This window comes from Aplysia californica, unplaced genomic scaffold (genome assembly GCF_000002075.1).
Source record: "Aplysia californica isolate F4 #8 unplaced genomic scaffold, AplCal3.0 scaffold00100, whole genome shotgun sequence".
Classification (NCBI taxonomy): Eukaryota; Metazoa; Mollusca; class Gastropoda; order Aplysiida; family Aplysiidae; genus Aplysia; species Aplysia californica.
This window is the reverse complement of record NW_004797370.1, coordinates 1,268,798-1,291,744: the sequence shown is the minus strand read 5'-3', so window position 1 is coordinate 1,291,744 and position 22,947 is coordinate 1,268,798. Positions and strand designations below refer to the sequence as shown.

Below are 22,947 nucleotides of genomic sequence, written 5' to 3'. Positions count from 1 at the left end.
AAATGCAAGCTTGAAAAGGAAAAATTCAAGCATGCTGAATCAATGTCCCTACATTGTTGGTTTCATATTGGAAAATTTTTCAGAACTCTTGCTGGGTATTGAAGTCCAGAGCATGCAGTTAGGTTGATATGTCCAGCTAGGCTGTGGTGCAGAGTGATTTTGGTTTGAGAAATCAACACTGTCATGCTAAGGGGTTTCCTTTTAACTTTAAGGTTTTTTAAAAAGTGTCTTTCATATTAAAAAGTATCTATCATACAAATGGTCTTAGTTCTGTCCCCATCGTTTTATGCAAGAAAAATTATGAAATTATGCAAACTGAGCTAAAAAATGTGAAATTATGCGATTCTGTTAATTTTAACAAAGAATGATAAAGGAAAATAATCAGAAATTATGCACAAAAAAATCAAATTTTGCTAAATTATGCGGGGTGCCTAAAACCACGGGGACAGTTAGTTATACTGGAAATTCTATGTTTAATTTAGAGGTACAGACTTGTATAAAAAAAAAAAAAACTTGGTTGAAAGGGTTGTTAAACTCCTACCTTTTGATACTAGGTAAGTGAATTATTTGCACCTTTTGACTCATAGAATGAAATGCCTACTCTTCTTGCTCCCAACTGGCTTGTCATCTCAATGATTTTGTAAGGGCAAAATATACTATTTGCATGCCGTTCTGATTTTCATTTAATATGAGAAAAAAGGTTAATGGTAGTTACATAAGTTTTTATTGTTGTAAGAATGCAACTATTATATTTTATGTACCTGCACCTTATATGAAGGACAACAGTACCTTTAAGGCAAGATTTGTGGAGAAAAAGCTAAACTGGTTGTCTTTCTGTGGTGTACGCAGAGTGTGATCTCCTGTCAGTATTACCGCCCCTGCGGCTCAACAGCACAGACACCAGGTTTGGCGCTGTGGTGGGGTACAGCTGTGAGGACGGCTTCTTCCGCAGTGGACCCGAGTCTGCTGTGTGTGGGATAATGGGAGAGTGGTATCCTGCCGCCAAGCCTGTCTGCAAAGGTAATGCAATAGGGATACTCATCGATTTATAAAGTCATGGAGATGTGGTATTTGTGTTCCCCCAAGTTGTCTGACCTCTTTTCTATCGTCTTATTTAGATGGACTACAACTTTTTGATTTTCACAAGTTTTTTTTAGTGACAAATCTGTGTGTAAAATTCTTTCTTGTCTCTTTTTATAAGCATTTGACTTCTGATCTACATATATGAGATTGTCTTTGATTATCACCGCATTACATCCTTTCGTTCCATACTCCTTCCTTTTTACTTTCACCACGAGACCAAGTACTTTGTATGTGAGATTATGTAATTATGTCTTATGGAATGGAATTAAATATAAGAAAAAGAGCTTTATTCCATTTATGCCTCTTAGTTTCTACACAAAATTCAGAGGGGTTTCTCTTCTTTTCTTTTGAATAGTGATGCAATAGCTAGGTACATTTGATTGAGTGCATTTTCTGTAAACTGTATAAAACGATTGTTCTGTAATTTACCATTGCACCGTGAGGACTGAATACATTTAAATATTAACTGTGTGGATGACTTTACTAGGAGTAGCTGAAAGTCAACACTTTCTAAAAAGAATTATGAACTATTTCTTTTTGTTCAAAATATTAAAGTATTTGTAAGTTTTTGTGCTGCGGTTCATATTCTTTATCTCTGTACTTTCAGAGATAAGTTGTGGACCACCTGAAATTCCACACAATAGCTATTTGATTGACATGAGTGGAGTCAAGTACAGAGACGTAGCTGAGTTTGCCTGCTACTATGGCTTTCAAATAAACAGCTATAATGTTGCTACTTGTGGTCAGCATGGTTGGGAAAATATTCCTTCTTGTGAAGGTAAGTTATTTGACTGTTTTATGACTGTTTTGGAAGACATCTTCTCTGTGTTTCTTACCTTTAATACCAGGTAACCCCCCCACTCCTTCAATTGCAAATCTGAGTTCTATTTTTTCATCAAAGTAAAACAAATGAACAAGCTTTAATTCTTTGTATCGGAAGGGGGTAAACCCACTATACTGGGGCCCTTTTTTGGTACTAATTCTCAAAAGGACAAAAACGTCATTTAATGGGTCATTACACGGAAACAAGCGAATCTATTTTGATTGTTCTCTTACAGTAAAAGAGATCTGTTTTCGGCAATTGTCAAAAAGTACTTTGATGTCAAAGTTGTCGTAAAGGATTGTGCCTGAGCCACTGCCTGCGGCTCACAGAGGTTCCGACAGCTAGCCGCTAGGAGTGGCTTGCTGGAGATAAGGAATTAAGATGATACCAATATCTCCAAATGCCGCAAAACTTAAAAGAACCTTATTCCACCGTGTTGTGACACATATGTTCTTTTCTTCACTTATTTTGTTAAGTTCTTAACTCCAACAATGTCATTTACGACAATGTAGCTGTATCAATGATTGATGCAAGAACTATAACATTTAGTTTAATTGTATTGTGAACATGACTTCAGTCTTATTGCCTAATTGTTTGAAAAGTTCGAGGTTTTCAATCTTTTTGAAATACATGTTTCCAATTTTTTTTGTTAAATCACCATCCTTACATTGACTTTGGATGAATGAAGAATGAAGCAAAGTGGTTTGGAGTTGGAGACTGAAATACTGAGGCCATTGAGAGCTGGAATGTAACTACACATTGGAGAGCTGTTTGCAGGGTCGGGATTATAGCTGTTGGCTTAGGCTTCTAATTTTGTTGGCATCAATTTTAAGTTTAATTTTCATACAACTGAGAGCTGGTTGTTTCATACTGCTTTAATTATTTCTTTTATTGGTCATAGTATCTGGTTGGGGTTTCAGTTTTGTAATACAGTTTTTATTTTCATCCAAAATATCACAATGTAGTAGTTATGTTGTGTTATGAACCTAGCTTCTTTTGAAAAAAGTATTAAGTGTCTGTTGAAGTGTGATAGTTATGCTTGTTGGTTTGCATGCAAAAGATTTGAGTTCTATTTCTGTTTTGGGATGATATTGCACAGATTAGAATGTCTCCATCTTAAAGCTGGGATATCCGCTCTAACATGGAGAGCCCTGACACTAATGTCAAAGCAGCCTACCTTCTTCCTTTATAAAAATGATAGTTTCGGTGAAAAAAAAATGACCCAAAAAAAATGATTGTAATCAATTAATTTTAATGTTGTGATGCTAACTTTTGCCATTTTTTCCCACCAGCCGTCCACTGTCTTAAAGAAGCACCACCATATGGTGGGAATGCGAGGGCTGAAGACATTGTCTTTGGAACTGTGAGAGAGTTCTTCTGTTTGTCTGGTCGCAAACTTGTTGGCTCAAAGTTGTCTCATTGCAATATCACTGGTGTCTGGACAGATGTAGTGCCAGTTTGTGAGGGTAAGCTCTTGTATATGGCACAGATTTTATCCAGCAATTAACACTTCCTTAGTGTGAAAGGCTAAGTTTTTGTTCCAATGGAACAAAGTGGAGATTGGTGACCCATTAAAAAAACACACGCCTACATGTCCACAGCTATGGTGAACTCTTTAAAAACCCAACAAAACATGCACAGCTAATAATTCTTTTAAAGTCATCCCTCTTGAACAATGAACGCTTTGACTCATTTACTAAATAACTCAGCATTTAAATCTATGGAATGTACTGCGTCATTGTTTAAGCAGGCCTGCAACTGACTTGTTTGAATGGCTGCATTTTCTTTTTCTTGTTTAGTTCCTCAGTGTCCTCTCGTTGAACATGTAGTACATGGGACGACCAATGTAAGTGCTCCTACTCTGGTTGGAGAAACTGTTACCATCATCTGTGACAAAGGCTACTATTCAAATGGAACTGAGCTTTTGACCTGCTTGGACAGTATGGAATACGACCATCCTCCCCCTGTGTGTATGGGTAAGCTAACAAGTTGTTTATCTCTTTTCGTCTATAGATCTTTATCACGCACACTCAGTTGGGGACTAGTTTGATCATCTCCCTTTTTATCTGTTTATGCCATATTTGTAAACTCATGGGTCGAAGAGATCCAACCCTGTAAATGGAAAGTCATGCTAAAAAATATTAATACATTTTACATCTCAGTACTTCTGTCGTATATATTTGGTTGTATAATTATGTGCCACTTTGAAAGCAAAATGATTAGGGCCTATCACTCATCATAACTATTATTTCAGACCACTTTCATTTTACAATACCCTTCAATATAAAAAAAAATGCAGTTCTTAGGAAAAACAAGATAAACTTCGGGATTCTTTCTGTTAAGTTTAATTACTCTGTGCTCTAATGTAGTAGAACGGTTTTCATTTATAAATTTTCTCTCTACAGACCTAGATGAATGTGCTGCTGACAGCGACCCATGTTCTCCACATACTTGCCAAAATGTTCCTGGAGGCTTTAACTGTTTCTGTGATAAAGGCCATCAAAATCCTGTAAATGATAGCTCTCTCTGTGTAGGTAAGGAAGTCATTTGTCTCCGTCAGTCTTTCTGTTTTGTACAAATAAGGTTTTCCGTAATTTTTTTTTTTTAAAGAACCTTTATGATTGCAGCCTGAAAGGTGGTGATGCCATATTGATGGAAAGTAGGCCATTAAAAGTAAATCTGATTCACTCTGGGAGAATGTGAAGAAGAAGAATAAAAGTAATGTTTCTTCATGATAAAAATTTCAAGCTATTTATTGTATAATTTAAGGAAATTATGGGTGCAGATCACTTGAATTGGAAAATGCTACTTCTGAAATTTGTGTATTTCAAAACTTAAATGAGAACCACCTAATAAGGATTAAGCATATTGTTAGTGCCTTTCGCTAATCGTACCCGTGAATGAAGCATTCAGATACTTTTGAAAAATGGGGAAAAAAAGGTTTAGTTTAATACACATTTTAGCCTCTTGATTTTTACAATTTATATGCAAGGTGTCATAAATTATCGATGCAAAATAAAACGTGAGAGCTGATTTTTAAGATTGTGCTTAGGTCAAATGCCTTAAGGCCAGAGTTTTCAGATTTTTTTCCATACACGGATAGAGAACTGCTGTGATGATATGTTTGTGATGTTCTCTATGCCAGCAACACTTTGTAGAAATAACATTTTAAAATATGTGCTCTTTCAGACATAAATGAATGTGAAACTGAAAATGGTGGCTGCAGTCACAACTGTATTAACAGCCCTGGTGGTCATTCCTGTGACTGCCCAGACGGTCTTGAACTGTATGGTGGACAGTACGATAAGATTGGAAACCTTACACTTGTACCTGAACGGACATGCATAAGTAAGTTGTCTTTTCTATATAGGCTAATGTGGATTTTTAAAAGATGATAAAAGTCAAGCTGATACCAATGTTTATAATTTACTATGCACTGTTATTCTTTTGATCATACCTCTTAGATGTTAAAAAAAAGTTTTGTACACTACACATGTAGTATCTTTTGATGTGTTTTAGTAGATAGCATGAAGTAATGATGCTGAGAGCAGAAGTGTGAAGTCTATTTAGGAATTTAAGAAAGTCTAAATTGAACATTCAGATTATGGAAGGATGTGAGGTATGATGTTGTGTTTCGTATGCTCAACTTTTGCAAAACCAGTGAAATACGCACATGTTTTGTTCTCAGCAAAATGTAAGAGGTTTATGGTGAGTGGAGGAGAAGTGATCTACCAGAACAAACCTTTCCCAGATGGAAGTTTTATATCAGGAATGACAGCTTTCATCAAGTGCCCTCCAGGTTCATTTCCTAATGGAAACACAGAGGTGACCTGTTTAAGTGGATTTGGATGGTCATCTGCAGTCACCAATTGTGTTGGTAAGAAATATTTATTTTGAATTGAACTGACCTTTTCTCAGAGACATAAAATGTGACTATGATTAATGTACATGTTTGAGGAAAAGTTTTCCAGCTTTAATATACTTCAAGCCCAATTAACTATTTTGAGATCATTCAGATTCTTGCAGCCTCAGATTGTTTTTATCAAATTAAATATGTTTCCATAGAATAATGACCTGCCATCTGAACCAGCTCCTCTAGAATAGCGTACTTATCCTTTTCTTTCTTAATTTTACTTGGTCTGTAGCATGAATAAGTGATCACGCATTTCTGAAAGGGCAGCACAATACTAAAGTGGGCAGAACCTTTTGTAAGTCATCCTGTTTTCCCACGGGAGTTGCAGAGATGAGACACTTTTATATTGGTCATGTAAAATATTGCTTATGATTATGCTGCCTATCATTTGCCCTTACTGACACCTTTTCGGCTTGCATCTTTAATTGTCTACTTTTTGTCAATAGTGTTGCAAGATATTTCTTTTATATTTCAGATGCTGTCTGTTCAGACCCTTTGCCTCCTGTGAATGGGGAAGTTACAGTGACTAACTTGTCACTGGGCAGTACTGTTGTCTACACTTGCAATAAAGGATACACTTTAGTTGGGAATTCCTGGAGGCTCTGCGTTCTTATTCATGGAAAGCCAACAGAAAAATACGCTTGTGGTTGGAGTGGAGAGGAGCCAGTATGCCAAGGCATGTCCTGTATAAAAAGGTTGCATGTTGTAGTAGTAATGTGTAGGCTACTGCAACAGTAGTAGACACTGTTCTGTTACAGAAGATGGAAAGTGTGTATGTGTGCTGTATTTGTCCCCACTTATGCCCTCTGATGATGGAGTATGTGGATGATTAGGTTAAAGCGTGTCAGATAATACCAGTAGTGAGTACAAGGAAATGCAAGGTTCTTGGTACTCTCCTGAATCATCTTGCATTTGTGTCGTGATGTGTGAAATCAATTGTCAATTGTTGGGCATATAGAGTTATTAAAGTTTATTTGTTTGTCGTGCTTTTGATGAAAATAATATCCATTCGTCTTGAGCTGAAGTTGAGATATATCTGCAGTTAGGGAGGTGGGGATTGCTTAGTGTCTGGTAAAATTAGTGAGAAAATGGCTTCCCAAAAATAGTCAACTTCCAAAGTTTGAGTGTCCTTGAAAACTGGGAATTTACATTTTTGTGTGTGCGTTTGATCACTGGTTGTCTGGAAAATCCATACAGAAATGTTTTTTAAAAGGACATAAAAGGTGTTGAGCTGGAAAAAAAAGCTTAATAAAAATTGCCCAATGTGCCAAAAAATGCTGCTTTCTTTGAATAGATTACTCTGACGAGTGCCTGATTTCATTATAATGCCTCACATTTATTCAGCCATCATTGCTACATCCTTCCCTGTCATCTTGAAACTGGTCTTGACTGCCCTCTTCCTATGGCTACAATTGTGTGGTGTGGGGAAACGTTCAAAGATGTCGTTTTTTTAAATTTTCAAGTCGGCACAATTTTATCCTTCATAGTGTTTTGTCTGAAAAGGATACTGCTGACAGTTTTTAGTGTTCATGTCTCTATTTGGTATGGTTTTGTGCTTGTCTTTCTTTAACACTTGAGTATTTTGCTCAGGATCTTCTGTGTCCCATCAACTGTAGTTGTAGGTATGTTGCAAGAGTGAGGAATGAGAAATGTTATAGTTCTATTAATAAATATTCATGTCTGTTCCACCTTTTGACTTATTGTGCAGCGTACTTTGCTAATTTCTTGCAGCATATACAAGTATTGACTCCAAATACATTAACACAGTGCAGAGTGTGTGAGCTATAATAGAATGATTTGATGAAACAACCTTTTCTACTTTCAGAAATTGCCTGCAAGGTTCCTGCTCACCCTGTAAATGGTGCTGCTTTTGTTGACTCCCTCTTGTATGGCTCAGTGGCTGTCTTCAAGTGCACTTGTGGCTATCGTCTGATTGGCTCTTCTTATGCTGTGTGTTCTGAAGATGGAAGATGGAGCGACCCTGTGCCATTTTGTGAATGTAAGTTAGCGCCTCTTCCCTCACACGGTTCTTCATTTCATTCAATGCCCCAAAAGCCAAATGTTAGAGAATGCTTGTATCAATCAGTTCAGTAGCACCAGTGGTTAATGCTGTATGACATAGTCGTTTGAGATGGAAGCTTTAGCTTGAAAGCAGAATTGATATTGTAATTGCTAAGAACGACACTGTTACCAATCATGTGAAGCTGTGCAATACTTTGGGGGGTCCTTTCTAATTTGTAAATTCTAACTAGGTCAGTCATTGTAGTTTAGTATTTGAGCACATATGTAGATCTGTCTGTATTGTTGTTAGCAATCATATACTGTTTTGAAACATGTGTAAATTTATGTGTCATAACACAGTGGAATCAGGCACTCATCACATTTTGGACTTATATAGAGGTATTGTTATGATCTCAAAATGACTTGTTCATTTGTCTTGCTTTTGATTTAAAAAATACTAATCTAACTTGAATAGAAGTCGAGATATTTGGGATTGAAGAAGGTGGGGGATTGAAGAAGGTGGGGGATCACCTGGTGTCAGTGATTAACAATAAAATGGCTGCTAAAGTTTGGTGACTTGCAAAGCTTGAGTGTCATTGGTAATTGCAAATTAACTTTTTTTATGCCTTTGATTAACGTTTTTGCAATAAAATCTTCACAGAAAAGTATTCTTAACAGTTTATCTCTTTATAGATTTTTCATTAAAAGTAAAACAAAAGAACAAGCTTTTTAACTCTTTGTATCTGAGGGGGGGGGTAAACCCACTACGCCAAGGCTTTTTTGGGGGGACTAAATCTAAAAATGACAAAAACGTCACTCAATAAGTAAATAAATCAAAACAAATGAACCTATTTTGATAGTTCTTCATCTAATGAATGAACTCCCGGTAAAAGAGACCTGTTTTTGGCAATTGCCAAAAAGAAATTTGATGTTGAAGTCATCGTAAAAGAATGTGCCGCCGCTGTCAGCAGTTCAACGCCACAGGGGTTCTGACTGCGAGCCACTGGAAGCGGCTTGCCGGAGATAAAGAGTTAAATAGACATGAAAAGATGTTGAGCCAAAACAACCACAAAAAAAAAGAAGTTAAAAATTGCCGAACTTGCACGAAAATATCCTTTTCTTCAGTTTAATTAATTTGATGAGAGCATGATTTCACCTCAATGCCACACATAGTGGGATGCTTTAGGTGATGCAAAGTCTTGATGAACATACCTGTATTTTGCAGCTGAGTCTTGCCTTCATCCTGATCTACCCAACTATGGAAGTCTTGCCAAGTTTGATGTAGGCTTTCCTGTTGGCAGTGATGTATATTTCCAATGTGATAAAACTGGATATAAGCCTCAAGGTAACTGTTGAGCTTTTTGTTTCAAATTATTTGTGCATCTGTCAGTGGCATGTTTTGTAAATTCTTTTCAATGGTGAGACAGTGTGTATTATGTGGTATTTATTTAATGAAACCTTGAAATTATTTTATCATTGAACAAATCATTGCAACTCAAATAACCCAACCAAGAATGATGTTTAAGCTGTTTTTTCTTTCCTGAGCATAATTTCTTCAAATTGAGGTTTCTTATATTTGAAATTTGTGGCACTGCAGCTGACCTGGACTGACCTTCTTTTCTTCACATTTGAAATGTCATGGTGTTTGTGGCATTGGGTGCAGGCTTTTGAGAGTTGCACATTTTATATATGGAGCTGTTTTGCTTAAGAATAAGCTCCTTAAAATTATGAACGCTCCGTTATCTCCGTATGGCTAAACTTCCTTACGTTAGAAGATATAATCTCAGGCACTGCCATAATTGCTTCCTTGATTCTATTGCATCTAACCAACTTTGGAAACTCTATTGTTAAAAGTGATTTAGAAAATTTCCCCTATTACATCATGTTGTTTTTCTGATGCGGTCTCAGTTCTCAGTAAATTCCTTCTTATAAAGTTTTTGTTAATTTGTATTGTTTTTTTTCCCCCTCAGATTACAAGCCTTTGAGGTGTTTGCCTTTCAAGAAGTACAGAATATCCGACCTCAGTGCTTTTTTCAAACTTGCTGTAAACCTGTCCCTTGTTTTGAGTAACAATCAGACATTGTCATCTAACTGCCTGAGACTCTACGAAATGAGTTTACAGCAAAGCTTTCAAAGCTGGATTCAAACACTTCTAACGTCATGCCCTGACATGCAAGTCAGCCTAAAGGGCAACGTTTTTTCTAATGTCAATAGCTCGCAGGTAAGAGTATTCAACATTTGTGGTCTGACATCAAATAAAAAGTTTTGAAAGAAAACATAAGTGAACTATCTTTTTCCAAGATTTTTTTAGTAGTGGCTTATTCAAAAGCATGCATATCAATCTATTCATGTCTTTTATATGGACTGAACATTTGATTAACATAATTCCACAAATTATAAAAAACCTTTCCTGCTCTTTGCAATGCACCACTCTGTTTCTGAGGGAGGCTGAATCGTGTTCCTCAAAAACAAATAGTCTTTTTGAACGTTTTTTTTAAGTGAGCCTGTACCATACCAAGTTTCATCCATACCAGCAACATGTCACAAATAATAGCACCATCTATCAATGTAATTACTGTTGTAGAAATATAGCATAGACCTTTACGTATTTTCAGTTCCTGATATTTATTGTTAATGTATTTATTCTACTAGAATGTACTATAGTCTAAGTCTTTTACTGCTGGCGTCCAGGATCTTATCATTTTTTTATCTGTTAATCTGTATGCCTGAAGAAAATTTCATGATCTTCATTCACATTCATTTTCTCCTGTTAGTCTGCTCTAAAGCTAAAAGTTTGTGAAAAATGTGATAAGGAAACTTATTTTTGACTGAACCCAGTGACTTCATTTAATTCATCAATGAATTTCAGATTCACCAGAGGTTTACTGTATCTTTGAGATCTTCTGAGAATTCTTCATCTTCGTGTTTATGCGGCCAAACAATAATGGATTTCCTGACAGCTGCCGAAGATGAGATAACAGTTAGAAATATAACTCTTCTCACAATGATGGGTTTTGATTGTCCTGCCCTGGAACCCGACTCACAGACAAACATGAGTGTGTGGGGAGACTGGAGCTGTGGGCCTGGACAGAGGCTGCTGAGCAAGGGAGGGGAAACGTGTGCTTCAACTCCATTTTGTGTAGAAGGTAAAGTTGATCCTTTGTTTCAGTTCTTTTACTTTGTTTATTGTTTAAAATGGTAGTTTATGTGTTTAGTTCTCACAATTCTTCTTTTTTGTAAAGGTGAATACAGAAAATGCACAGAACGAAAATAATATCTTATATTTTGCTTGGTTACTAACACATCTTTGGAAATCAATTGAAATGTCAAATTGTTCAGTATCTTTGTATCTTGTGATGTGACAGTTTATGGCTATCATGTCTCCCTCAGTAGGCAGTATATAGTGTTCGCTCAGATTTCCTAAACGCTAGCTGGGGGATTTCTGAAGGACTAGTGCATTGCTGAGGTACAGTTAATCATGCACTTTACGGTTCCAAGTAACACACTATTTGTGATTGAGATAATTTTGAATTGTATTCTAAACCCACCCACAAAAACAAAAACAAAAAACAACAAAAAAGCTTAAAAGTTGCTACCCTTCAAAATGACAATGATTTATTTGCTTATGTAAAAGCAGATGATTCATTGGTAAATATGTGTGTGCGGCTAGAGAAAGGTACCAAAAGTTACCCCAGACCGTTTCGAGCTATAGGCTGATAATGACAAAAATCACTTTTTTTTGGGTCCAAAATGTGTTTCCTTAAAAAAATGATAGATCCAACATTTTTCTACAATGTGCTCAAAGAGTTTTCATCGATTTGACTTCTAAATGTTTTATTTTGAATTATTTTGAGGGAAGGGTATAATAATAACAAATAATGAAAACTTCTTTTAAAAGGTGTTAACATCTATTGTTGAAGCACATTTTCTCTTCCCTGCTACTGCTATGTTTTACCATTGAATTCCATTCATGATATCGATGTCAACTGAATGCCAAAATGGAAATGAATTTTCCATGAATGAATACATTTAAAAAATCTTTTTTTTGTTTGTTTGTATGTGTTCTCACGTTTATTAAACTTAAAAGCTCATTTTCTCTAAATTATATTTTTATACCCTCTGAAAAACTGCGTGAGATTAAAAAAAAATTCTAAGACCCTGTGTTCAACATTGAATTTCCTATAAGGTACAACCCTTAACTCAAAATGGTCAAAATCCGACTTTTGGTACCTTTCTTTTGGCACACTCACATATGATCTGTTTTGATTGCACAGAGGAAAATATTCAATTTTTAGAAATTTATAGTTATTTCTCTTAGGAAATGGGTTACCCGTACTGTTCCTAGTTGTTAATTTAGTCCTGTTTACTAATTTTTTAACGTGCTTTCAGATTGTATTGATGATGGTATAGACACCCTTGAGCTTGATGAATTTGTGTCCAAACCAAGTTCCTATATGGATGTATCAGATGAGCACAGTACGAACCCCACCTTGACTTCGCTGTCTGTAGACAAACCTGTGAGCACCACTTTAGCGACAACAATGATGACAGAAGAACTTTTAACAACTTTTAGCAGTGCGTTAAATCCTGAAAGAGAAGATATCACGTCTGTGACAACTACGTCTAGTGCAACATCAAACGTACCGACTTTTGGTGGCTCAGATGTATTGCCAACGTCTCGTCTACCGGTTACGGTCTCGACAAGTAGACCCATTTTAGGGGTCAGTGTAAGACCTTCTTGGCCCAGCAGTACCACAACAAAACCCCCTCTGTTTACTCCGAACCATCTCACGTTCTTCCATTCAAGCACTCTTGATACGTGGGCGGAACCAAATGAAACCTCTCCGCCCACCACTTCTAGCCCTGATCCAACTGCCTCTTCAGCTACAACCTCAACCGTGGAAACTTCTGACACAAAAAGTTTAGGAACTGGAAGCTTCCGAGACGAAGAGATGCATAAGGTGACTGATACCCATTTTGATGTGGATATACATGAAAAAGATCAAGCCTTTCAAGTAAGCGGCGTGAATTGTACGGGGGAACAGATGCAGTCAGGTCTGAACAGTGGGTCTGGTGGAGATGCCAAAGATATCGTGAATGTGACCAACTGCTTGACCACCCATACTCTGGAGAAACAAGAGACCACAGTGTTTCAAGGTCCTTCTGTGGCAGCAATGGACAGTGAGTATTATCTTTTTCAGAATGAAAATATTTCTGTTTCCCACTAGGTTTCCAAGACTCTGGTTCTGAATAACAGATTTGGTTTCTCTAGGTTGTCTCATTATTTTGTATGCTGTTTTTTTTAAATATCAAGTGGAAGGCCTTAAACCATAGATTTTTATGACTATTAATTCTTCTGCTCTCCCAGGTGATGATTTGAAAAAAAGTTTTGAGATTCCCAGCTAAGTTGAATGAGATATTGTACCCTTAAGCCTTGAGAAGTCTACTTAACCCTATTTTTTCCTCAGTGACTAATCTTGGTGGTGTCATGGTTTAGTGTTTAGGCTCTCAGGCTCTCAGCTGTAAGGTCTTTGTTTCGAATCCCATGAGGGGCCTGACGTTGTGTCCTTAGGAAAGGCACTTTACACATTTACACAAATTTTCCTCACTTCACCCTGGTCCTTTCCTTTCCTACAGTCAGTTAGTGTTTTAGAACGTGTAATCTGCAGCTTGTACTGTGTGCCCCTTGGAAGCTGAAAATGTTTCTGAGTGTCTTAGGGTCTGCTTGGGTAATGATAGTTGTAAAGCACATAGAACCCTATGTAAAGCGTGGATTTGTACTATATAAATACAGTTTTTATTATACGTTATTTTCTCCACAGTGACATCTCCAGTGTATTCCGTTGAAGTGAGAGACCGAATGGCAGGCAGCTTCTCCAATGTGACATGCATAGATGCTGTACACATTAACATCAATGCCAAAGTTAATGAATTGCTTCGAGAATTTGGCAGTCAAATGGGGAAACTGGTGTGCAAGAGTGCTCCGGATTCAACCCTTGAACTCACAGCAGGAAACATTAGGTTCAAGAGTAACAGGGTAACGTTTTGAATAATAAATTTTACTACTTTAATGCTATTCTTGTTATAAAAATATAATTTTAAAATCAAAGCTCTCGGCCAAGGAGTTAAAATACATAAGAAGCTAAACTGAAGGGAAAAATGCATAAACAACATACCAAAGTATGTATTGGACATGTGTGATTCAGTGTGATGTTTATCCTTTGGAGGCTCTTGCAGATTGTTATTATTTCTATTTTGTCTTTGATCTGTAAAAATATTCTCCCTGCCTCCCCCCCCCCAAAAAAAAAATTAATTAAAAATTAAAAATCTGTTTTTATCTAATGTCTATTATTAGTTTGAAAGCGACAGAAATGGGTTGAAACAGCTTTCCAATATTATGATGTAATAAGTCAAATAAAAACAACGAGTCAGAGAGTTTTTAAGTTGTTTTTTTTTCAGAAAGAACATGCTTTTCCTAGATTTCCTTTTGGTTTGTAAAAGACAGTGAATAAATATGTGTGTACAAAATAAAAACATACTTTTGTTAGTAGGAATTACCTTTCATCGTATCTTTCTTCCACCACTATTAAAAAAATAATATCATTGTCCTCAGGCTAGACTGTTCATCAAGTTCTCCATCACTCACTCATGGTCAAACAGGTCATCAGTCGAGGCGTGTGGAAATCAGTTCAGAATCTATGTAGCGTCGCAACTAACTAAAAAATTTCAAAAAGTTGAGAGAGAAGTTTTGCCATCAGAATGCAAGTTTGTGAAATACTCTGTGCACACGTTTCAGTTGTCCTACAATGGCTGGACTTGTCACCAAGGCTACTCTTTTGACCACTCTTCATTTTTGTAAGTATCTGGCTTTATGTCTTTTTTGTATCATTTTGTCCAATCTGAACTTATGTTGATTTTAGTTGCTTTTTTAAAACTCATTAAACATGGGCAACTGCTCTCAATGGCTGATGTGATGCTCACAGTTCTTAAGAGTTTTTACCTAAATAGCTATGAATGTGAATAAAACTTTGTTTGAAGCTTCCCTTAGGGAAGACCTGCTCCTTTATCTTTATGTTTGTGTTCATTCTTTGTCCAAGAAGATGTTGTGAAAGAAGTAGCGTTAAGGTATAAAAAAAAGCAACTCTTTCCCTCTGTGGAAGTCAATTCCAGGGTCAATGAGTTAAATGTCAAAGCATTCAGTTTTTGTTTCTCGTTCAAGATTGAAATTAAAGTAATTATTTATAGTCCAATTATTCAGGGCTGGTCTAATATATATATAGCAATAAGGCCTTTGACTGACCACTTCAATCAAATTTACCTTTTCAGTCCATTAAGGGACATACAGCTCTTCAGTATGTTAGAAACATTCTGCTTACATTCTTATACTCTCTGTGTCTTGGTCAGGCAGATTTTTGGGCAAATTTCAACAAGCAAGAAGAAACAACGTTGACTTCTCTGCTACTGTTAGTTTAGAAAATTCTTTCATTATTAATACTGTCTTGACAAGTTGCTGGGTTGCATTTTGAGCTTGATATCTTATGAAAGTGTCAAGGGAGGGATGGTGGGAGGTGGGGGGGGGGGATAAAGTTAAAGCAAAACAATATTTCTATTCTTTTTCTAAGCTTGTTTTGGCGGTAAGGTTGACAATGAAATTGCAGCATCAGTATGATTTTGAGTCGTAATTCTCATCAGAGGAAGCATTCATCCATGTTAAAGTGGATTAAATCTACAATTAGGTGACCTTCTTTTCGATGTCAGTTCGTTAACCTTTCCTTCCCCATTGTATATTTTACTCACAATTTCTCGTTCCCTTAGGCCAAGTCAGGTACATTTCCCTTACAGGCACCATCAAACCTAGTTGCACACTTTTACCGTAATTTATCCAATTGTTTCTGAAAAATATTTTAAATGTTACAGTGTATCTTCTAAAACTTTAAATGAAAGCAGAATAGAAATTATTTTAATGTCGGTGGAAAATTGCTTTTAGACTTTGTACTTAATGGATTTATTCCTGTTTTCTCTGGCAGTTTTTGAACTTGTCTTGTGGTTTTTTTTTAGTTTCCAATTTTTCTCTTGCTTGGCTCATGTGCATCAAGATGCTCTGTTCCCTAAATAGGTTTATTATCTTGAAAAGGGTTGAAATCGATTCCTTACTTTACCATCCTTCCAGGTGTGCTCAGTTGACAAACAAGGAAGATAGTTTCCCCAGCTTGATCACAATGTCTTCATCCGCTATCTCCTACACGCCTTCCCTTGTGACACCCAGATTGGTCTTGCACTTTGCTGGAGCCTTCAGTCCTGTACGGAGTAGAGTGGAGGTGAACAGTTCCTGTATTAGGGAGTACAAGAACGGCCTAACAGCTGCTCTGTCAAGGCTCGAGCCCCATGTGCAGTCCAGATTTAATCATTGTCCCAATGTCTACATCGATATTACGAAAAACATTTCTGTGATTGTGAGCCGGAAAAGGGTGAGTTTTTATATACTTCTTTTTGCAGATCAGCTCCACAACAGACAAAACATGTCTGTAGTTGCTCATGTATACTCTACTCAGATGTAATTGTCTATCCGTTGAAGAAAAGGTACACAATAATATCTGCTTTTAAATGGGAAAAAGATAAACACTGGTTTTGATATTTAAGAAAAAAACCCTAAAGTTTAATGTCATTGTTTGAACAAAAGTTTTGAGTTTACATTGAACTTTCATTTTTCTTTTTTGTCCTGGAAAGTTAGTAGCTCACATCTTATTACATTTTTTATTTTCAATCATGTTGTTGTGCTTTCAACAGGTAATCGCATATGCAGATGTATTGCTGGTTCCCATGAATGACACACTGGATCAAGACACCATGAACAAGTGTGCAAGATTTGTGTCACTCCAATTTCGAGAGCCATCGCAACACCTGTCCACAGTCACTCTGAAGAAAGAGTTTCTACAGCGTTGTCCAGAGGTACAACTCAGTGCACCTCTTCGGATGGATACTCTCAGCTTAGGTCCCCATTGTGTGCAGGGCTTTGTCTATGATGAATCCAATTTTAAATGCATGGATGGTAAGCACCCATTCTTCCTCCTCGTTTCTCTTCCCTTCTACGTGTTCAATCTGACTGCTTTTAGAAATGCAAAGTTGGCCAAAGCCTGCCTCATGCCCATAACCATATCTTACTTTATTTGAGAGCATAAAGAGGGAGGTCTTTCCTTTCTGAAAGTGAATATGTGCTCACACATAAATATCTAGGAATTGAGCTGCCTGTCATCTCCTCTTATGTCCCTCTTTGTGGCCACTGACAACAGCTGTGCTTTTCATAGTTTACAAATAATCACTATCCATCATAAACATGGAAACCAATTTTGTAAATTTCATTTCACAGAAACCTTGCCTATCTATGCAACCAGTGTGGAGTTCACCTTGAGTGGGACTGTTGAAGGCATAGCCTGTGAGACTGTTGTACAGAATTCCGTCAAGCAGATGGTCGAGAGTGTGATTCGTCCATTGCAAGATGGTGTCAGACGAGCCCAGGTGTGCAGCTCTTCCAAGAACTTGATTCTGCTTTCCGGTCAAGGATCCTTATCATTTCGGCCTTTTGGGGTATGTACTCAGGGAAAAAGAATGATCAGAAAGTGTATTTTGTCTCTCTAAGATTCTCTTCTAATGGATTAGATTTCACCCCCAATTTGTACCTGCTCTTATATCTCTACAGTATATTGTCTATTCTATACATATGTTAAAAAAAATAGACTATTGGTGTTCCTCCATCATGTAGATACAGTATTTATATCATCGGTGTCTGAATCTCACTGTGAATCCACCAAATAAGGTTCGACACTCTCCTTTAAATGCAAGTAAAAGTGTTACCTTTTTGAAAAATGACTTTTGCTAATAACTAGTAATTTTTCATATTTCACTTATGATGCTTGAACTGATATGCCAATATATCCTTCTCCTTTTTTTATTTACATTGCAAATGTAGTCATGAACACATGCACAAACACACACACACTCACATAAACATGCACACACTCTCACAGTCACTCAAACACACCCACATATGCACACACACACACACATATACACACTTACACACAAACAAACACCCACACATACACACACACATACACGCACACACACGCAAACACACACACATATACACATGCACACCACACGTACACTCTCTCTCTCACTCACACGCACCCTCAAACACACACACACACACACACACACACACACACACACAAACACCCATTCACACCCACATACACACACACACACAAACACACACACACACACACACACATACACGTACACACACACTCTCTCTCTCTCACTCGCACACAAACACACACACACACACACACACAAACACCAATTCACACCCACATACACACACACACAAACACACACAAACACACACACACACAAACACACACATACACACACACATACACACTCACACACACTCATGAATGCAGACACATGAAAAGAAAAGAAACTCTATCCTAAATATTTTTTGTCTTCTTCAGGTAACCGTCTTTGTACCCATCAATGTTCTAAGCTTAGCTGGCATCCAGTCTGATGTGATCAGCTGTTCAAATGAACTTCATCGCAGTTTGAAGGACTACCTTGTCTCACCAACTCGCGCACTTCAGCGGTCTGTGCTAGAGAAATGTAACACAAATTTGGAGGTGCCTATGGATCACACGGTTGCCTTCACACAATGGAGATGTCTGGGTCAATCTATGTACAACCCTTTCACTCACAGGTGTCAGAGTCAGACCACTCAAGTTCAAGATGTCCGCACAAAAGGTTGGCTTGGTGGACCCATTGGATGGTGTTCAGTTTTATACTCTTTGACAAATCCCTGTCAAACTCTTTTACCATCTTCTATTTTTTTTCTCCTTCTGTCACTCACTTGATCTTGTGTCACCCACCCTCCAACCTCATAGGCTCATGAGTGTGTGCAAGAACATAAGAGGAAATAATGCTGTAGTAAGTTTTGTGTTTGTGTATGTCTGCTTTCCTGTGTGTGTCTGTTTGCATATTTGTGTAGTGCAAATTCATGTGTCTGTGTCAAAGAATGTATATGTGTACCAGTTCTTCCAAACCAAGTTTTTATTTTTATTTTAAAGTCTTATGAGACAATAAATCAGTGTGTGATGATATAATGGCTAGACTTGAAATGTAATTTTTTTTTAAAATTGTTCATTCATATTAATTTGTAATTGTTCAAACTTTTGACTTGTTAGTAAGTTCATTAATTTTCCTTCCCATGTAGGGCTAAGCATTTCACACCGCCACCGTCGCCATGCAAGTTCTATACATCTGAGACCACAGTGGAATGGCACAACACCTGAGTGCAGAGGTTTGTTTTTGAGATGTTCCTAGTCTGATGGTTAAGGCATGAGACTGATATTTGTAGGATTGTTGATTCACAGAAGCAGCTATTGTATCCTATTGTAAATCAGCAGATACAAAAATATGTGTCGGAAAGAGTTTGAGAGTCAAACAGGCTGACGCACTGTGTCTTTCCTTGTAAAATGAAATGATAAAATGAAATAAACAAGTTATCTTGGATAGATACTGTGAACTCCTAAAGATATAAAACCACAAGGGATTTTAAATTAAAGACTGTCTCTGGAACTTGCTCTTTTAGATGGAAGAAAGGCGAGTAAAATTGAGGATTATTTTAATTAGTTCCCATATATTAAGGAACAGGTTTTCTTTTCAAAGGAAACTAGTGGTTCCTAGAAATCTCATCACAATAACTTTAAGCAGGTTGGGAAGGGGATGGGTTGGGATGGGGGTGAGATTAGGTTTTAACTATGACTGCGTGTTTGCACTTTCAAGAACATGAAAATAGCATTAACCCCCCCAAAAAAAAACCAACAAAAAACCCCCAAAACTTTTGGATCTTTTCACTCCTGGCTGTAGCTGAAGCATCGGGACAAAATAGTCATGAACTAAAGATCCTTGATAAAGCGAATGAGTCTGGGAAAAATGTTTTGGTATCTTTTCCTGCTTGTTTAAGATCGTGTCTTTCTTTACTCATGTGTCATTTGTTCTTTTTTGTCTTCCAGACGTGGAACCTCCTTCCTTCATAGACTGCCTGGACATTCCAGTCAAAATTGTCCTTGGGAACCCTTTTCCAGTTCCTGAATACATTCAGTTGCCTATTGCCTTTGATAACTCTGGACTAGAGCCTTCTATCACTTTTGAACCAGCAGGATTTAAAGTACCATATAAGTTTCATAAGGTGGGTTCCTTAAAAAAATTTTTTTTTTTAAATTGTTTGAACTCCAATTGCTTAACAGCATAGCAAGTTCTGTACTTTTGAGTATCTTATGATTTTGCTATAACAGTACTGCCTTTGCTTTACTTTTACTCACTCCATTACTTTAACTTTATTACAGCATTCTGATTGGTTGTGAGTCAAGTTTAGGACAGTAAGATCAGTGTTGGGGTATTGATGTACACAGGTGAGGCGGACTGGTAACATGATTTATCGGACATATGGAAACGAAAGGAACTTCTTTGTTCCTGTTTTTAAAAAGATATGACAGGATCATTGCTTGTCTCAACTTTTGTCTTGAAAACCAAAATTTTATGTCTGCCTTTTCCAATGATCTCCTGAGTATAAATTGATCTCTAAAGCATAAGGCATATAGAATGTTTTACATTTACAATTGTATATTTTGTTTTGTCTGACCTTCCACTTGCTTTTTCCTTATTTTTGAAGTTACTACTTTTGCCTACAGAGTATGGATGTTGTCGTGATAGCTACTGATGCAACTGGAAATTATGCTCGATGTAACATTCAAGTTCTCGTAGTGGGTAAGTTTTGTGTTCACTCACTTTATTTTCTTGCCTTTTATCTGTATGTCGCAAAACTGACCATGTCAATACATGTGTATATATATTTGTGTATCTATTAGAGAGGGGCGGGAAGCACTTTTTTCTTCTCAAACGAGAAGACCGAAAAGCTGACCTACTTCTCGCCGGGACCGGTACCGGTCCCGAGAAGTGCTTCTTGTCTCACGACCAATTTCTCATTTCGCGCTGTCCACGGGCAGCTCGCTCAGTGAGAAGGCCGGCCGTGGCTGGGATCCAAACTAGGCTAACCCTGTTGCGCAGGCGTAGGTAGTGAAGGAAGGTCCGGAGACCTAGGCCTGGGCCCTGATCAACTCCACACTCGCCTTGTCTCGCCTCCCTCTCCCCTCCCTTTCAGTTTCAGACACAGGACGGCTCGTGATGGGTGACTGTCTGCATTTCATTTCTCGCTGGCTGTGCCGCTCTTTCCGTCGACACCTCTCACTCTCTCACTCTTGTTACTCATTATGTAAAGCCAATGAGCGGTATCACTTCTCGGTACTGGGCAGTAGTTTAGTGCCCGAGAAGTGACCGGAAGGGCATTTCTTGCGAGAAACGGGTACTCTTCTCGACTCGTGCCTGCTCCTAGTATCTATACAGTCGAAATTGTCCAAGATGGCCTCCTATTATCTATGAGAAAAGTGTTTGTCTTAGACAGGTGGATGTCTTGGACAGTGTTATTATAATGTAGAAAAAAACATTGGGTGATGGGGATGGTGTTATGTGGCCATTTGTACAGGCGATTGTTCTGGACAGGTGGCTATTAGAGCAGGCTAGACTTTATATATTATATATGTATACATACACACAGGTGTGTGTGTGTGTGTGTGTGTGTGTGTGTGTGTGTGTGTGTGTGTGTGTGTGTATTATATGTGTCTTTGTGTGTGTATATGTGTGTATGTTTCTGTGTCCCTTTAAATATATACATATTTGACCTTACCCCTTGCGTGTTGTATTTTTGTTTTGATTTTTTTGCTTTATCTCCTCAGACAAGGTACCCCCAAGTATAACTTGTCCCCTTGATCTGGTGCTCCTGCATGAGGAAAAGGCCACGGAGGGGTCAAAGTACACCTACATCAGCTACGATGGAGCTGGGGTCACAGCGCATGATAACAGCGGCAAGGTGTCAATACATTATGACCCCCCTCGTGGGTCCACTGTGGTAGCAGCTGCAATTATGAATGTGACAGCGACAGCCAATGACTGGAGTGGCAACACTGCCAAGTGTTCTTTCTTTGCAAAGATTCAACGTAAGTATTAGAAATTATAATTCTATTCTGTGAGTCTTTAACTCCTTATCTCTAATAAGCCGGTATGAACCGCTGTACCAGTAATCTGTTGACAACAGTTCAGTCACTTTCTTTTACGACAATGACAACATTGTGTTAATTATCGGCGATTGCTGAAAACTGGTCTCTCTTACTGGGAGTTCTTTCATAAGATGAACTATAAAATCTTTTGATTTAATGAGAAATTTAGGGATGTGTATGTCACTTTCAGGTTTTGTATCAAAAGAGGGCTCTGCCATAGAGGGAAAACCCCCTCTGGAGATAAAGAGTTAAGAAAATAACCCAGCAACTGACTTGAGAAAAGTATTCCAAGCTTGCCTTTTTGTTTTATTACTGCTAAGGGCAAAATTAAATTTGCCCTACCCTTTATTGCAAAATTGTTCACTCTTCTTTCTGCAAAATGGTCATGACAGTCATGCCATTCTCAATACATGATTTGTTAACTTGTTTTATATCTCTGGACGTTTCTCCCCACAGCCACACAGTGCCACAGCTGGAGCCTACCGGACCCTGAAGGAGGACGTAAGACATGCACAGTGGCCAGCACAAACCAGGGGAGCTTGGCCTGTGCTGTGTCCTGTGACAAGAACAAGGACTTTGCAGTCCAGCCCCCGGAGCAGTATGTCTGTAGGACAAGCTCCGTGTGGCAGCCTCATGACCGCGTCCCTAAGTGTGTAGGTAAGAACGGAGCTGCTAGACTTTTTGCATTCAGACAGCAGATTTTTTAAAAAGTAGGCACTTTACAGCCAGCTTGATATGAAGTGTCAGACAATTTTGCAGGGATTAAAAAATGCAGACCAAATGATTAGAAATTAAGTTGATAACCACTTTTGAGGGGATTTTTGTTTATGGCCTGTACGTCTGAGGTATAATAATGTTATTTGAATGATTTCACCTCAATAGTTTTGTCCAAAATGACTTGTTGTTCATTCAAGATTCTCAAACCCTTGAATTTGGTGCCATTCTCTACTGAAAAG

General features: G+C 37.7%; 1 protein-coding gene across 1 annotated transcript in view; it reads left to right on the top strand.

Annotated features, from left to right (window-relative positions):
• LOC101864054 overlaps positions 1 to 22,947 on the top strand; it is a 92,908-nt gene that overhangs the window by 34,625 nt on the left and 35,336 nt on the right. The window contains exons 14-37 of the mRNA XM_005095306.3: positions 850 to 1,020; positions 1,691 to 1,861; positions 3,199 to 3,372; positions 3,706 to 3,882; positions 4,312 to 4,440; positions 5,096 to 5,254; positions 5,595 to 5,783; positions 6,295 to 6,495; positions 7,645 to 7,818; positions 9,046 to 9,165; positions 9,791 to 10,041; positions 10,690 to 10,966; positions 12,210 to 13,001; positions 13,643 to 13,857; positions 14,434 to 14,675; positions 15,991 to 16,288; positions 16,608 to 16,869; positions 17,188 to 17,405; positions 18,338 to 18,620; positions 19,090 to 19,176; positions 19,892 to 20,067; positions 20,570 to 20,645; positions 21,671 to 21,931; positions 22,448 to 22,648. Coding sequence (XP_005095363.1) covers positions 850 to 1,020; positions 1,691 to 1,861; positions 3,199 to 3,372; positions 3,706 to 3,882; positions 4,312 to 4,440; positions 5,096 to 5,254; positions 5,595 to 5,783; positions 6,295 to 6,495; positions 7,645 to 7,818; positions 9,046 to 9,165; positions 9,791 to 10,041; positions 10,690 to 10,966; positions 12,210 to 13,001; positions 13,643 to 13,857; positions 14,434 to 14,675; positions 15,991 to 16,288; positions 16,608 to 16,869; positions 17,188 to 17,405; positions 18,338 to 18,620; positions 19,090 to 19,176; positions 19,892 to 20,067; positions 20,570 to 20,645; positions 21,671 to 21,931; positions 22,448 to 22,648 — 5,304 coding nt within the window. The remainder of the gene's footprint in view (positions 1 to 849; positions 1,021 to 1,690; positions 1,862 to 3,198; positions 3,373 to 3,705; positions 3,883 to 4,311; positions 4,441 to 5,095; positions 5,255 to 5,594; positions 5,784 to 6,294; positions 6,496 to 7,644; positions 7,819 to 9,045; positions 9,166 to 9,790; positions 10,042 to 10,689; positions 10,967 to 12,209; positions 13,002 to 13,642; positions 13,858 to 14,433; positions 14,676 to 15,990; positions 16,289 to 16,607; positions 16,870 to 17,187; positions 17,406 to 18,337; positions 18,621 to 19,089; positions 19,177 to 19,891; positions 20,068 to 20,569; positions 20,646 to 21,670; positions 21,932 to 22,447; positions 22,649 to 22,947) is intronic.